Source organism: Palaemon carinicauda, chromosome 1 (genome assembly GCF_036898095.1).
Source record: "Palaemon carinicauda isolate YSFRI2023 chromosome 1, ASM3689809v2, whole genome shotgun sequence".
Taxonomy (NCBI): Eukaryota; Metazoa; Arthropoda; class Malacostraca; order Decapoda; family Palaemonidae; genus Palaemon; species Palaemon carinicauda.
In genome coordinates, this window is record NC_090725.1 from 303,792,710 (window position 1) to 303,806,943 (window position 14,234).

Sequence of the window (14,234 nt, forward strand, 5' to 3'; positions counted from 1 at the left end):
GCTGCGTCCCTGGCCTTCAAGAAGAACTTTTCCGTGACGCAGGTCCTGCAAGCCGGGGTCTGGAAGCGTCAGACTACCTTCACGGCCCAATACCTGCAAGACGTGACCCACAGGAGGCTCGATACGTTTTCTATCGGCCCTGTGGTGGCTGCACAACAGCTGGTCTAACCTCAGGCTCCTAATTGGACAAGTAGCAGAGGGTTGAGGGCATTGTTACCCGGTTTTAGTCTGTGTGAATGAAAAGATCTGTCTGGCCCTTTTCTTTTCTTCATCCTCTCCTCCCTTGGAGAAAAACAGCATCCTGGTTCTCTGCACAGCTGACCTCAAACCTCTGCAGGTAAGCCATGCTTCCTTGTGTTCCTAGTATTAGCCTTTAATACTGTCATGTCCCCATACCCTGACGAGGTGGTATTGGGTTGTCCTAGCCTAGATTTCCTTATTAAGGACTCCAGGTCAATTTCCTAGGACGTGTCACTGCTCACCTTCACACACAGCTTACGTAGGCCGCAGCAGTCCCTGACTGCCTGCGAGGTGCAGGGTCCCCGATCCTGGAGTTACTTTATGAACTCAGGGTCGGGGACCCCGGGCAAGCCAAAGCCAGTATGGCAGGGGACTTACCACCCTTCCTAAGGGTTGAGTCACCCCATGTAAATAGCGTGGTTTGTATTCAGTTAAGGAACAAATGACAAATTCGTAGATAATTTGTATTTTTCCTAACGATACAAACCTAGCTATTTACAGTTATGTGCCCGCCAGCCCTGTCCCCCAAGATAAGTCCTACCTCTAAGTAAAGTGGCCTAATCACCAGTGTGTGTGAGGGTGAAGGGGTAGCAAGCTACCCCTCCCCCCCCCCCCCCCCGCTAACTAGCGGTGGGGTAGGAAACCCTCGTTAAAACTTAATGGCTCGTCATCGGCTGCGCCGAAGTAATTACCCCATGTAAATAGCTAGGTTTGTATCGTTAGGAAAAATATAAATTATCTAAGAATTTGTCATTTTTTTTACAACAAAATCATACCATATTGTGCCGTTTCATTTACTGTAATACACTTCTCAGAGGAACTCTCTCCAAAAGAAGATGAGTGCTTGTCTTTGACAAGTGAATATTACACATGCTTCCTAAGCCTTAGTAACCCTCAGCTGAAAACTTAGCATAGTTGTGAAGAATGTTTTCTTGTCTTTCCATTCATTTACATATTTGATTATTTCAATAAAACTACCTGTGATTCATGTGCTATTCATTTAAGAATTAATATTTTTGGCCAAAATACTATAATAGATAAAAGAAAAGTTGTTGAAATGAAGTACAATATGTGGAACCATTTAATTTTCCTGTGAAACAAGTGAGTTGATTAAACAGTGTCCTATACAAGCTGCCACTGTTTTTTGATATCTCATTCTGCTGCTACCCCAGGTCATCTTGGTGACTGCTGAGGTAGCGGCAGTAAGGGATTCAGTGTATGAAGCTTCTTTTGTGGTGGAAAACGTGGGAGGGTGGGCTGTGGCAACCTAGCCGTACCAGCCAAACTCGTCTTGTTCCTCGTCAAGCAAAATGAAATGATGAAAAGAAAAAAAAAACTTTTTTATATGTTGGCTACCTCACAGAATTGAGGGAATTGATAGATAGATTCCTTCTGAAATTACAGCTCTGACACAAGCAATAGAGTATAATATTACTATACTGCAAGTTGTAGATGTTATATAGTGTTCATTTCCAATCAGGAATAATAGAGTAATGTCTTCCAGATTTGTAAATTCCAGTTTTAGTGCAGAATGCAAAATTTCCAGGGCTTCCTGTTCCCCCTGCTTCATCTCTCTGTCCCCCATTCAGGATATATCTTCTCCGCTTAGGTCAGTTTAGTAGCATTGGGATTCAAAACATAGATGTGGTTCGTATTGATGATTTATGAAGACCCTTTGGTGTTCGATGTGAAGTTTAATGGTCTATTAGACAGTAACCTTAGGGATATAGAAAAATTTTGGAATTTATTCAATCATATGTAATAGAATTATCATCACATGATGATATGAAATGTGTTTAATTATACTGAGCTCTAATTTTGATTTTTTAGTAATAAACTCGATGGTCAAACAGGAAATAAAATTTCTTTTTACTGGCAGCCAATTCAGTTATCTCATTAATCATTCAATGCTGTCAAAACTTTCTTATTCTTTTACCACTGGTTCACATAGCAATTTTTTTTTTACAAATTGGAAAGGAATGGAAATTATAACGGGACGTTTTCATCTTCTTAGCTCATGCTATGTTTAAAGATATTTATTTTAAAAATAGGTTCAGATTTTTCCGTTAAGAAATAAGAGAACTATAGGACAGACATTTCCTTATAAAACAAACAAATTGACGTAAACTTTCAGAGGAGAGTAGCTAACAATAAGCTCATTAATCAATCAAACCTATCAAACCTTCATTTTCTTTTACCACTGGTTCACATAATAATGATTTTTTTAGAAATTGCAAAGGAATGGAAAGTATAACGGAACATATTTCATCTTCTTAGCTTACGCTATGTTTAAAGATATTAATTTTAAAAATAAGTTTAGATTTTACCATAAAGAAATGAGAACTATAGGAAAGACATTTCTTTATAAAACAAACAAATCGATTTAAACTTTGAGAGGAGAGTAGCTAACAATAAGACCAGGTCTTTCTCAGTAAAGTTCTCAAATATGAACTCAGGTTTGTATACCAAGGAAAAATAAAAATCTGTTTGAAAATTTGTAATATTGTTCACCTGTCTAGCCTTCAGCTCCTGACCTTCATCTTATTTGGTTGGATAGAAACTTACAGTCTATTAAATTTCTTATTCCTGGTCTGTATATTAATTCTTGACACTTGTTCAGTGAGTTCTTTATGTATTTTTTATAAATATTTTCCTGATTGAGATCATCTATTGCATTAAGATCTTTCCAGACTAGCATTGTGTACTTACTACTAGGTATGCAGATAATTTTAACAGCCATGCCTTTTCCATCACAAGGAACAATATTCTAGAAGTTTTATTCCAGCTTTTACCAGATTGTGGAGTGATATTCCTAATCAGGCATTTGAATCATTGGAACCTAAGTTCAAACTTTGCTTAAATGCTTTTCTGTTCTACTGGTTGACCTAAGTCTCACTTTATAGTTTAATGGCTGATCTATTTTAATGTTATTGATATTAAAATATTCTATCTTTTTTCATTATTTATGTATAGTTTATTTGCTATTCCCTAATTTATTTTCTTCACTGAGCTACTTTCTTTGTTGGAGCCCTTTGGCCTGCTGCAATCTGCTTTTGCCACCAGGAAAACGCTTGAATAGTTGAACAATTTTCAATTCTCTTCATGGTCTTCTAAGAATATTCCTAACATGCAAATATATTCTGAAGGAACTGTCAGTAAAGGAAACTTACTTGTTTGATCTAAGAATTTACTCTGGAAAAACATTTTGAGTCACCTATTGACCCTTTTGCTGCAGGAAAATCCGTCCTTAAGAGAAACTAAGGAAATCACATTACAGTATGCACTATATTTTGGCCAATACATTATACATTGGCTCTCTTCTCGGTGTAAAGTGAGATAAGAAATTGATAGATGTAGTTTATATACAGTATATTAATGGGAAGTTTTAAACATTTAAACTTACCCGCTGGTTATATATAATAGCTTTATACTTCTGTCCAGCAGAAAATTCAAAACTCGCGGCAATCGGATAGATATGACAGGTATACGCTAGCGCCACCACGGAGCTAGGGCGAACTATCCCTCCTAGTATCAGATTTTCTTCTGGCGCCATATTGGCAACAGCTTTGGAAATTCACTCGCCGTTTACCTGGAATTAACAGTGTTCTTGGTGATGTACAGTTGTTTATTGACTTTCGCAATTATTGGACTTGCTTACGGATTCTCTTGAATACCTATTGAATTGGATTATTTGGATTATTTTTTGACCCTTGCTTGATTTTGATCTCTCTATTTACATTTCAAAATGGCTGACCCCTCCCCTTCATATAGGAAGTGTGTGAAAGGGTGTAAAACTCGGCTTCCAAAAGCCTCTGTTGATCCCCATGCGATTTGCATTAAATGTAGAGGTAAAATTTGTATTTTTGAAGATACATGTCAAGAATGTTTTGAATTATCCGAGAGTGAGTGGTTGGCTTATGAACGCTACTCTGGCAAACCAGAAAGAGATAGAATCAGACATAGTTCCTCTCTATCAAGGGATTTATCATTTTCTAATGTCATTGAACCTAATTCTTCCCCTGTAGTGGTAGATCCTGAACCTAATTCTGTTCAATCTGAGCCTACAATGAAAGATATGATGACAGCAATCCAGGCTCTTGGTTCAAGGGTGGAATCACTAGCAGCGGACAGGAGACCAAATTATGTCCGAGGTTAATCTGCTTAAAAGTGGTAATATTAATAGTGCTCTTAATGTGTTCAGTGATGTGGAGGATGCGTCTGCGCGTTCTTGTCGTTCACCTAGCCTTAGACCTCTTGCAAGCTCCCAAACCCATGGGAGAAGTAAAGGCGATCGGCGAAAGGGAACGAGAGGCGTCATCAATCGCGCAGACGTACCTTCGAGCGTTCCTGTTGTCTCGATGTCACAGATCGCTCACCCTCACCATGGGAAAGGTGAGGTTAGTTTTTTATCCTCATCCTCGGATGAAGCTACGCATGGCAAAGTCTGGCGTCAAGCTTCCAGACCCCTTAAAAGAAAGGCAGATGAAGGCACGCAGCGACACGATCCATCACCGCAAGCGCCTGGCTGTAGCCATTGGGATTCACCATAGCGTTTTCAATTGTCTGCTCAATGTTCTCTTCCTAAACGTCCTAACAAAATGTCGGAAATTGACAAGGGGATAATTCAGACTGAGTCAGAGCTTATTCCTAAGTCTGGTGTTACGGTACATGCACCACTGCTTCCATCAGACTGGATTCCATCTCCCGATTATATGGAGCGTTATGCGAGCGATGAAGAAGGTGAATTCACTATGGACGTTTCGACTCCTGTTTCGTCTAAAGTTAATCCTAAGTGGTCTATGCTGCTTGACATGAAGCAGCAACTCTCAACGTTTATGCATTCTTATCAGCCTGCGGTCAGCAAAGCGTTGGTTCGTCATGATTCCGATCGTGACACGATGTCGCACAGGCGGCCTACCTTTACACGCGATGTTGAGCGGGGTGATGGAACTGCTTCTACTAAGTCTGCTAGTGCTCATAGAGTTCCTATTTCTCTTGACAGCAAACGTCAAGCGAGTGAACGTGACGTCGAGAGTCATCATTCTAGGTGTGACGACAAGCGCCAGGCAGCTGAGCGCGAAGTCACGCGCCAGGCGCCTGAACGTGATATGGCGCGTCTAGCTAAGCGTTACTTAAAACAAAAAGAACGTAACGTTGCATTTCAAGCAGACCATGACACCAAATGTCAGTCGGATTCAGTACAGCATGCGCACGGACGTGACGTCAAGCACAATATTATTGAGCGCCAAGTAGGCAAACAAACTGAACGACTTGATAGCGCACAACGCGCAACTGACGCTTGCGCTCATGAGCGTCGCCTTTCAGTACTAGAAGCGGTTACACCAGCTGGAATTATTTCGGAAGAGAATCAGGATGATCATTCCTCCCTGGATGAGCCATTGGACATTGCCTCAGAGGAGGAAGGAAATAAAACACCATAACATTCTGTTGATTGCAAGAAGATTATGTTGATTTTTTCAAAATTATTTCCTGACAGTTTTACTCCTGTAGCCTCTCGCTCTCCTCCATCGGAGTTTACAGTGGGATTATCATAAAAAACGTCAAGGTTCACTAAGATGGTTCTCTCCCGCTCTTCTAAGAGACCATTAAAGTTGATGGAGAATTGGATGCAATCTAAGAGAGTTTCAGGAAAGACAAACTTCTCTTTTCCTCCAGCCAAGTTAGCCTCCAAGTCTAGCGTATGGTATGAAACAGGAGGTGTCCTAGTCTTGGGAGTTCCTGCCTCTGCTCAGGGCGACTTCTCGAGTTTGGTAGACTCTTCTCGCCGCTTAGCTATGAGAAGAACGAAGATTTTATGGTCCATATCTGAGTTTGACCATCTTCTCAAGGGCATATATAGAGCTTTTGAAGTTTTTAACTTCCTTGACTGGTCTCTGGGTACCTTGGGAAAGAAAGTTTCTGCTTTAAAGGACCCTTAGACTTCTAACCTTATCCATATAATGTCCTGCATAGACAAAGCTGTAAGAGATGGCTCAAATGAATTAGAAGCCCTATTCACAGCCGGAGTTGTTAAGAAGAGAGAAACTATGTGCTCTTTTCTCTCCATGGGAGTCACTCCATTCCAGATGTCAGAGTTGCTTTATGCTCCTCTTTCTCCTTCTCTTTTCCCTCAGGAACTAGTAAAGGAGATGGCTGCTGCCCTTACTCAAAAGGCTACTCACGACCTGGTCTCTAAATCAGCAAGGAAGGTTCTTCCAACGTCTTTCTCCGCCTGTGGGTTCAAGGAGGATTCTACCTTCCCTCAAACAACAAAGTTTTTTCGTAGAAGGACAGTCGGTAGAGGCAGCTTCAGATCCGATAGTAGAAGGGCCAGAACAAAGAGAGGTTCTAGGTCAGGCAGAAGCAGAGTCTGACTGCCTTCACCTTCAGACAGCAGTGGGGGCCAGGCTAAGCAATTTTTGGCAGGCCTGGGAGAAAAAGGGAGCGGACCTATGGTCCGTCCTAGTGTTGAAGAAGGGATACAAAATCCCTTTTATCTCGAAACCCCCGTTAATTTCAAACCCGATGGATCTTTCTCCCAAATACAAGGAAGAATCAAAGAGGCAGGCCATGCAGCTTCAAACGTCTCTCTTGCTACAGAAGCAGGCGATAGAGAGGGTACGGGACTTAAAATCGCCAGGCTTCTACAACAGACTATTCCTGGTTCCCAAGTACTCGGGAGGATGGAGGTCAGTCCTGGATGTAAGTGCCCTCTACAACTACGTCCAGAAGACAAAGTTTACTGTGGAATCCCAGAGTTCAGTTCTTGTGGCAGTAAGGAAAGACGACTGGATGGTCTCATTAGACCTCCAGGATGCTTATTTTCATGTCCCGATTCACCCGAGGTGCAAATGTTACCTAAGGTTTGTGTACAGTAAGGAAGTATTCCAGTTTCGGGCCTTATGCTTCGGCCTCACCACCGCCCCTCTAGTCTTCACAAAGATCATGATGAATGTGGCAAGCATGCTCCACTCAAGAAGCATCAGAGCCTCCTTGTACTTGGACGATTGGCTACTAAGAGCCCCCTCACTCAATCGCTGTCTGGAGGATTTGCGTCTGACAAAGAGTCTGTCAGAGGAGCTAGGACTTCTGGTGAATGCAGAGAAGTCTCAATTGATCCCTTCCCAGAAGATCCTTTATTTGGGGATGGAGATTCACAGTCTGACTTTTCAGGTTTTTCCATCACCTGCAAGAATACAGCTAGCTCTCCTAAGGCTTTGTGCCTTTCTAAAGAAGAAGTTTTGTTCAGTGAGGGAGTGGATGAGTCTCCTGGGAACCCTCTCTTCACTAGAACAATTTGTATGTCTGGGGAAACTAAATTTACGACCCCTTCAGTTCCATCTCAATTGCCATTGGAGCAAAGAGGACAGCTTCGACAAGGAGAGCATTCCTCTTACGGGACCGATAAAAGAGTGCCTTCATTGATGGAACAACATAAACAGGCTCCAGAAAGGTCTCTCTTTGAAACAAAAGAGCCCAGACCTTGTGTTGTTTTCCGACGCCTCAGACTCTGGGTGGGGAGCAACACTAGGAAAGTCAGAGATTTTGGGCCTGTGGACAAAACAACAGCTAAGTCTCCACATCAATCAAAAGGAGCTGTTAGCAGTCCTGTTGGCTCTCAAGGGGTTCGAGAAGCTAGTAATGAACAAAGTAATACAAATCAATGCAGACAATACCACAGCTTTGGCCTACATAGTGAAACAAGGGGGAACGCATTCGAGGCCTCTTTACAAGTTAGCAAAAACTCTTCTCATTTGGGCACATCAAAGAAAGATATCCCTGTTGACAAGATTCATTCAAGGGGAAAAGAATGTGAGGGCAGACAGCCTCAGCAGGAGGAATCAAGTTCTCCCCACAGAGTGGACACTGCATCTAGATGTATGCAAGAAACTTTGGCGGATTTGGGGTCGCCTCCTTATAGATCTATTCGCAACCTCAAAAACCAAAAGACTAGAGAATTATTGCTCCCCAGGTCCGGATCTCGAAGCGTCACACATAGACGCGTTCCTGATGGACTGGTCACACCTAGATGTGTACGCTTTCCCTCCATTCAAAGTGCTACACAGAGTACTACAAAAGTTTGTGTCTCACAAGGGAATCAGATTGATGTTAATAGCCCCCTTCTGGACGTCAAGAGTTCACAGAGGTACTGGAATGGATGGTGGATGTTCCAAGAAGCTTGCCATTGAGAATAGATATTCTTAGACAACCCCACTTGGCAAGAAACCATCTAAACCTCCCAGCTCTACGTCTGACTGCCTTCAGACTATCGAAAAACTCGCAAGATCTAGAGGATTTTTGAAGGAGGCAGCCAAGGCTATTGCTAGAGCAAGAAGAACTTCTACTATCAGGGTGTACCAATCCAAGTGGGAAGTTTTTAGAGGATGGTGTAAAACAAACTCAGTTTCTTTATCCAGTACCTCTATAGCTCAAATGGCCGATTTCTTTTTAGAGCTTAGAAGAAGGCACAATTTCTCCTCCTCAACCATTAAAGGGTACAGGAGTATGTTAGCAGTGGTCTTCAGGCATATACATTTAGACCCTTCGAATAACAAGGACCTTCAGGATCTCCTTAGATCGTCAACAGGATTCACCAGCCTGGAATTTGGACGTGGTTTTATAATTTCTTGAGTGACAGATTCGAACCTTTGAAATCTGCTTCTTTTAAAGATCTGACTTTAAAAACTTTATTTTTAGTAAGCTTAGCAACAGCTAAAAGGGTCAGTGAAGTTCATGCTTTTAGCAAAAACATATGCTCCCTGCAGCTCGATTTTCTAGCCAAAAACGAATGTCCTTCTCACCCATGGCCAAAATATTTCGAAATTGCTAACCTCTCTGATTTGGTGGGTGAAGAATTGGAGAAGGTTCTTTGTCCTGTTAGAGCACTAAGGTTCTATTTAGACAGGACTAAAGGTTTAAGAGGCAGTTCAGAAGCTTTTTGGTGTGCAGTCAAAAAACCTGCTTTACCAATGTCTAAAAATGCCTTATCATATTTCATAAGATTTTTAATTAAAAAAGCTCACACACACTGTGGTGAGGCAGATCTTAAGCTCTTGAAAGTTAAGACTCATGAAGTTAGAGCTGTGGCAACTTCTGTGGCTTTTAAACAAAATCATTCTCTGCAAAGTATAATGGATACGTTTTGGAAAAGTAAATCTGTATTCGCATCACATTATTTAAAACGTGTCCAGACTCTTTATGAGGACTGCTACATTTTGGGTCCATTCGTAGCAGCGAATGCAGTAGTAGGTGAAGGATCTAGTACCCTTTTCTCCTCTTGGAACTTGTATATATTTTTATGATTGGAGGAAATTGTTAGACAATCTTCCGCAATCTTTGATTTAGTCAGGTAGTCATTTGTTCCTTGAGAGCACCCAGAACAAGGGTATTAGTTGAGGTCCTGTCAGCATATAGGTTATTCACAGTTTGACAGCTCCTAGAGTTCTTCAGCCCCCTGGGTGGATTGCTGGTTCTCAAAGGACAGTAGACTTATTAATGCAGAGAACCATTGAAGTCAGCTTCCTGAATAGGTACGAACCCTTAAGCTAAGTTTTGTTTTAAACTCTTAAGTGAAATTCCATTAATGTTGCTGTCTCTGACCTGCCACCAAGGGTGTCAGTAAGCTATTATATATAACCAGCAGGTAAGTTTAACTGTTTAAAAATGATATTTTCATAATAAAATAAATTTTTGAACATACCCGCTGGTTATATAACTTAGAATCCCCTCTAGAGACCTATGGGCATGGAAAATCTGATACTAGGAGGGATAGTTCGACCTAGCTCCGTGGTGGCGCTAGTGTATACCTGGCACATCTATGCGATTGCCGCGAGTTTTGAATTTTCTGCCGGACAGAAGTACTGTATAAAGCTATTATATATAACCAGCGGGTAAGTATGTTCAAAAATTTATTTTATTATGAAAATATCATGTTGATTTCCAATTAATCTAAAAAGATTGTGGTTGGGGTGTGGAAAGGTTAGTCAAAATTAATTTCTTTCAGGTGTGGTAATTTTTTTCATATTCTTGACTGGATCGGAGGTTGAGATCTTGACTTAAGATAGTGGTGGTTGGTTTTGCTGGATTAAACTTTTGATGATCGGATTCAGAAGAGCGTTGTCCACTATGTTGGCTTTCCATTGTCCTTTGGATGAATTATATTATTTGTTTGGTTTGTGATGGCCGATTTAAAATGCTTTTCCCTGTACACACAGACACTTAAAAAGCAAAGATGACTCACTCTAGTTAATCTGATGCTCTAAGAGTGTAAGTTGAACAAAAATCCTTGAGTTCTCAAAGCTATATCTGACAGATCTTAGGTGCTCATATAATCTTTGACATTGAGAACGGCTAGTTTATCCCACATGAATTTTTATACAATCTCCACATGGTACTTTTTATACTTTATATTCAATATCTGTTTTGTTTTGGTAAACATTATTAATGGTGCATCCTGTATGATATAAATTATGTATATTAGTATGTTATTTATTTGTTTCTTATTCTTCAGGTTTGATGATGATAACTGGTATGCTGTAGCTGGTTGGATTCATCACCGAGTGCCTTCTTTTGGTTTTGTTTTAAATGAAAAGAGTCGACCCGGTACATTGGATAAGAACAAACTAATGGAACTTGGCCTTCCACCAGGTTAGCCTTTTACTGTATATTTTTATTTCTTTTTCATTACCACTTACAATATTTAATAATGTAAACAGTTATTTTGAAGCAATTTCTTTTAGCTCAAAAGTTAACCCTTTTACCCCCAAAGGACTTACTGGTACGTTTCACAAAACTCATCCCTTTACCCTCATGGACATACCGGTACGTCCTTGCAAAAAACTGCTATTTATATTTTTTTTTTTTTGCATAATTTTGATAATTTTTTGAGAAACTTCAGCCATTTTCCAAGAGAATGAGACCAACCTGACCTCTCTATGACGAAAATTAAGGCTGTTAGAGCAATTTAGAAAAAATATACTGCAAAATGTGCTTGAAAAAAAATAACCCCTGGGGGTTAAGGGTTGGAAAGTTCCAAATAGCCTGGGGGTAAAAGGGTTAACAGTATTGATACTCCAGGATACTTAAATTTTTAGATTGAGATAACGTAGGATCTTTTAGGGTAAAACATTTAGTGTCATATTCTTAAAGAGAAAATGGTATAAATTTCTATATGACATGAAATGCAGTCCACATTCAGTATGTAGTTTTAACTTGTTGGTAGCTTGGTTAATTATGAGTGAAAATAATTTTGAGTACTCTATGTCAAAATAGATTTTAAGAATTTTCTTATTTTCCATTTGCAATCTATTGCTTTCCCGTTGTTAACCAACTTTAAATTTTTTTCTGGTCACCATGAAGGTCCTGCATATGGACAGTTGAAGAAAGGAAAGTCTGTAACAACAGAAGATGGTAAACTAATCACCCCAGATATGGCTGTCGGATCAACGATTCCTGGTAAAACTTTGGTCATTTTGGGAGACACAAGTGATGCATCCCCTCTTGCTCATTTAGTCAGGTTTGTTTCATTAATATTTTTAACTTATGTTTTCTAATAACATTGAAACAAGCGATCATTTCAAGGGATTTTATATATTAGAAAATAAATTCACCCAAAATCTACAGTAAGAAATTGACGAGCTGAGACGAACTGAAAAGCAATTGTAGCAGTGACCTTATTTAAAAAGAGGTTGTACATAAAAATTAATACAGTTAGGAAGTAACTTTGCTTCATTGATGCCTAAATGTATCTTGACTGTTCTTAGTCTTTGCAACCCTTTGTGATTGATTAAGTGATGATTTGATTTACATAGTACCGTTACTGTTTATTATAAAATGAGATTTGCATTTGTTTTTTAGGGAGATATATACCAAAGTCATTGGTCATCATATATCAGGCATTACATTATCTGGCATCTCTCCTAAATGAGAAGACAGGTTCATCCAAGGCCAATTGCTAAGATTACATATCATCCCACTTATCAGGCCCTAAAAACTCATTCCTCCCAATGAATAGCTATAAGAAAGTTGCTGGAATCATTGTCCTCACTCCTTTGTGGGGCCTGGAAATATGACATTTATGGGAAAAAGAAGAACCTTCCAGTTTTGGTTCTGGGGGACTTCCTCTCACTGATGAGCGAGTCTCCTATAATGACAAAAGGTTTTTATACGTTTAGGAACAAATAACAAATTTAGAAGTAATTTGTATTCTTTGCTCTACAAACCTGAGTCTTTAATTTACACGTATCACTTCAGAGGTCAAAGTGGCTTGTGTTTGAGAGGCATATTGGTTTAGCTCCTCCCCTGCATCACCTGTCCTTAACTGACTACCTCATTAATGAATCAAAATGGTCATTCCAGATCATGCTGAAGACATCTGCATTAAAGGACTCGGTTTCATATAGCTAGGAAAAATACAAATTTCTCCTAAAATTTATAATTTTGCATAGTTTATTTGTATGATTTGATAAAGTTGGGAGTAAGCTAAGGTACTTTTTGGTGGTTAGATCTGTACCTTGACTTCTTGAAAAAGGTTATTTTGATATGCCCTCCTTTGGTTCTGGTTGGTAAAGGTCTTTGTGGTAGAGTAATATTACTCTAAGGTAAAGGGAGCCCTCCACCTTGTAGGTCACCTCATCGTAATAATGGAATTAGAGAAGTTACAAGTCCTCTGCCAATCTCAGATTCCTTTGAAACAAGTCTTATGATGGTGAATCCAGGGTAAGACTTACAGATTTTTTATGATATTTATCTTGTATCTGGTGTATCTCGAGAAGATAGGGTTAGGAACGAAGTAGTGAGGGTGAGAACAGGTGTCAAAAATGAGTCAGCAGCTAGTGTGGATATGAATGTGGGTGTAAGAAATGAGTTAGCAGCTAGAGTGGATATGAATGTGCTGAGGTGGTTTGGCCATGTTGAGAGAATGGAAAATGGCTGTCTGCTAAAGGTGATGAATGCAAGAGTTGATGGGAGAAGTACAAGAAGAAGGCCAAGGTTTGGGTGGATGGATGGAGTGAAGGAAGCTCTGGGTGATAGTAGGATAGATGTGAGAGAGGCAAGAGAGCGTGCTAGAAATAGGAATGAATGGCGAGCGATTGTGACGCAGTTCCGGTAGGCCCTGCTGCTTTCTCCGGTCACCTTGGATGACCGCGGAGGTAGCAGCAGTAGGGGACTTAGCGTTATGAAGCTTCATCTGTGGTGGATAACGGGGGAGGGTGGGCTGTGGCACCCTAGCTGTACCAGCCGAACTCGGTTGAGTCCCTTTTCAGGCTGGAAGGAACATAGAGAGGAGAGGTCCCCTTTCTTGTTTCATTTGTTTGATGTCGGCTACCCCCCCAAAATTGGGGGAAGTGCCTTGGTATATGTATGATCTTGTATCTCTGAATAGATTTCTATGATGAGAGATATTGGGTCCTTTGATTGGCTAGATAGCACATCACGTCTCTCTCTATTTACAGCTCATTTTTCCTTTGACTTCACATACACTGAATAGTCTGGCCTATTCTTTACACATTCTACTCTTTCCTCATACACCTGACAACACTAAGATAAGTGAAATTTTTTTTTACAGTCAATGGGTTACCTATTGCACTGTTATTGTTCAGTGGTTACTTTCCATTTGGTAAGGGTAGAAAAGACTCATTAACTATAAGCAACTCTTCTTGGAGAAAGACGCTTTAAAATCAAACCGTTGTTCTCTAGTCTTGGGTAGTGCCATAGCCTCTGTACTGTGGTCTTCCACTATCTTAGGGTAAAGTTCTCTTGCTTGAGGGTACACTCAAGCACGCTATTCCATGTTTCTTATTTCCTTTCCTCATTGGGCTATTTTCCCTATTGAAGTCTTGGGCTTGTAGCATCCTGCTTCTCCTATTAGGGTTGTAGCTTAGCTAGTAATGATAATAATCCCTATTCTCTGCTATTACCCACCTTCCTGTCACTAAGGAAATCAGCATAGTGAAGACTTGGTAAAACTTACTGAAATAAACATAATTTATAAA

General features: G+C 40.3%; 1 protein-coding gene across 3 annotated transcripts in view; it reads left to right on the forward strand.

The window, feature by feature from the left end:
- Positions 1-14,234, forward strand: part of LOC137658492 (zinc phosphodiesterase ELAC protein 1-like) — a 39,946-nt gene that overhangs the window by 22,574 nt on the left and 3,138 nt on the right. For all 3 annotated transcript variants that reach the window (XM_068393252.1, XM_068393262.1, XM_068393268.1), the window contains exons 5-6: positions 10,751-10,887; positions 11,599-11,755. In XM_068393252.1, the coding sequence (XP_068249353.1) occupies positions 10,751-10,887; positions 11,599-11,755 (294 nt within the window). The remainder of the gene's footprint in view (positions 1-10,750; positions 10,888-11,598; positions 11,756-14,234) is intronic.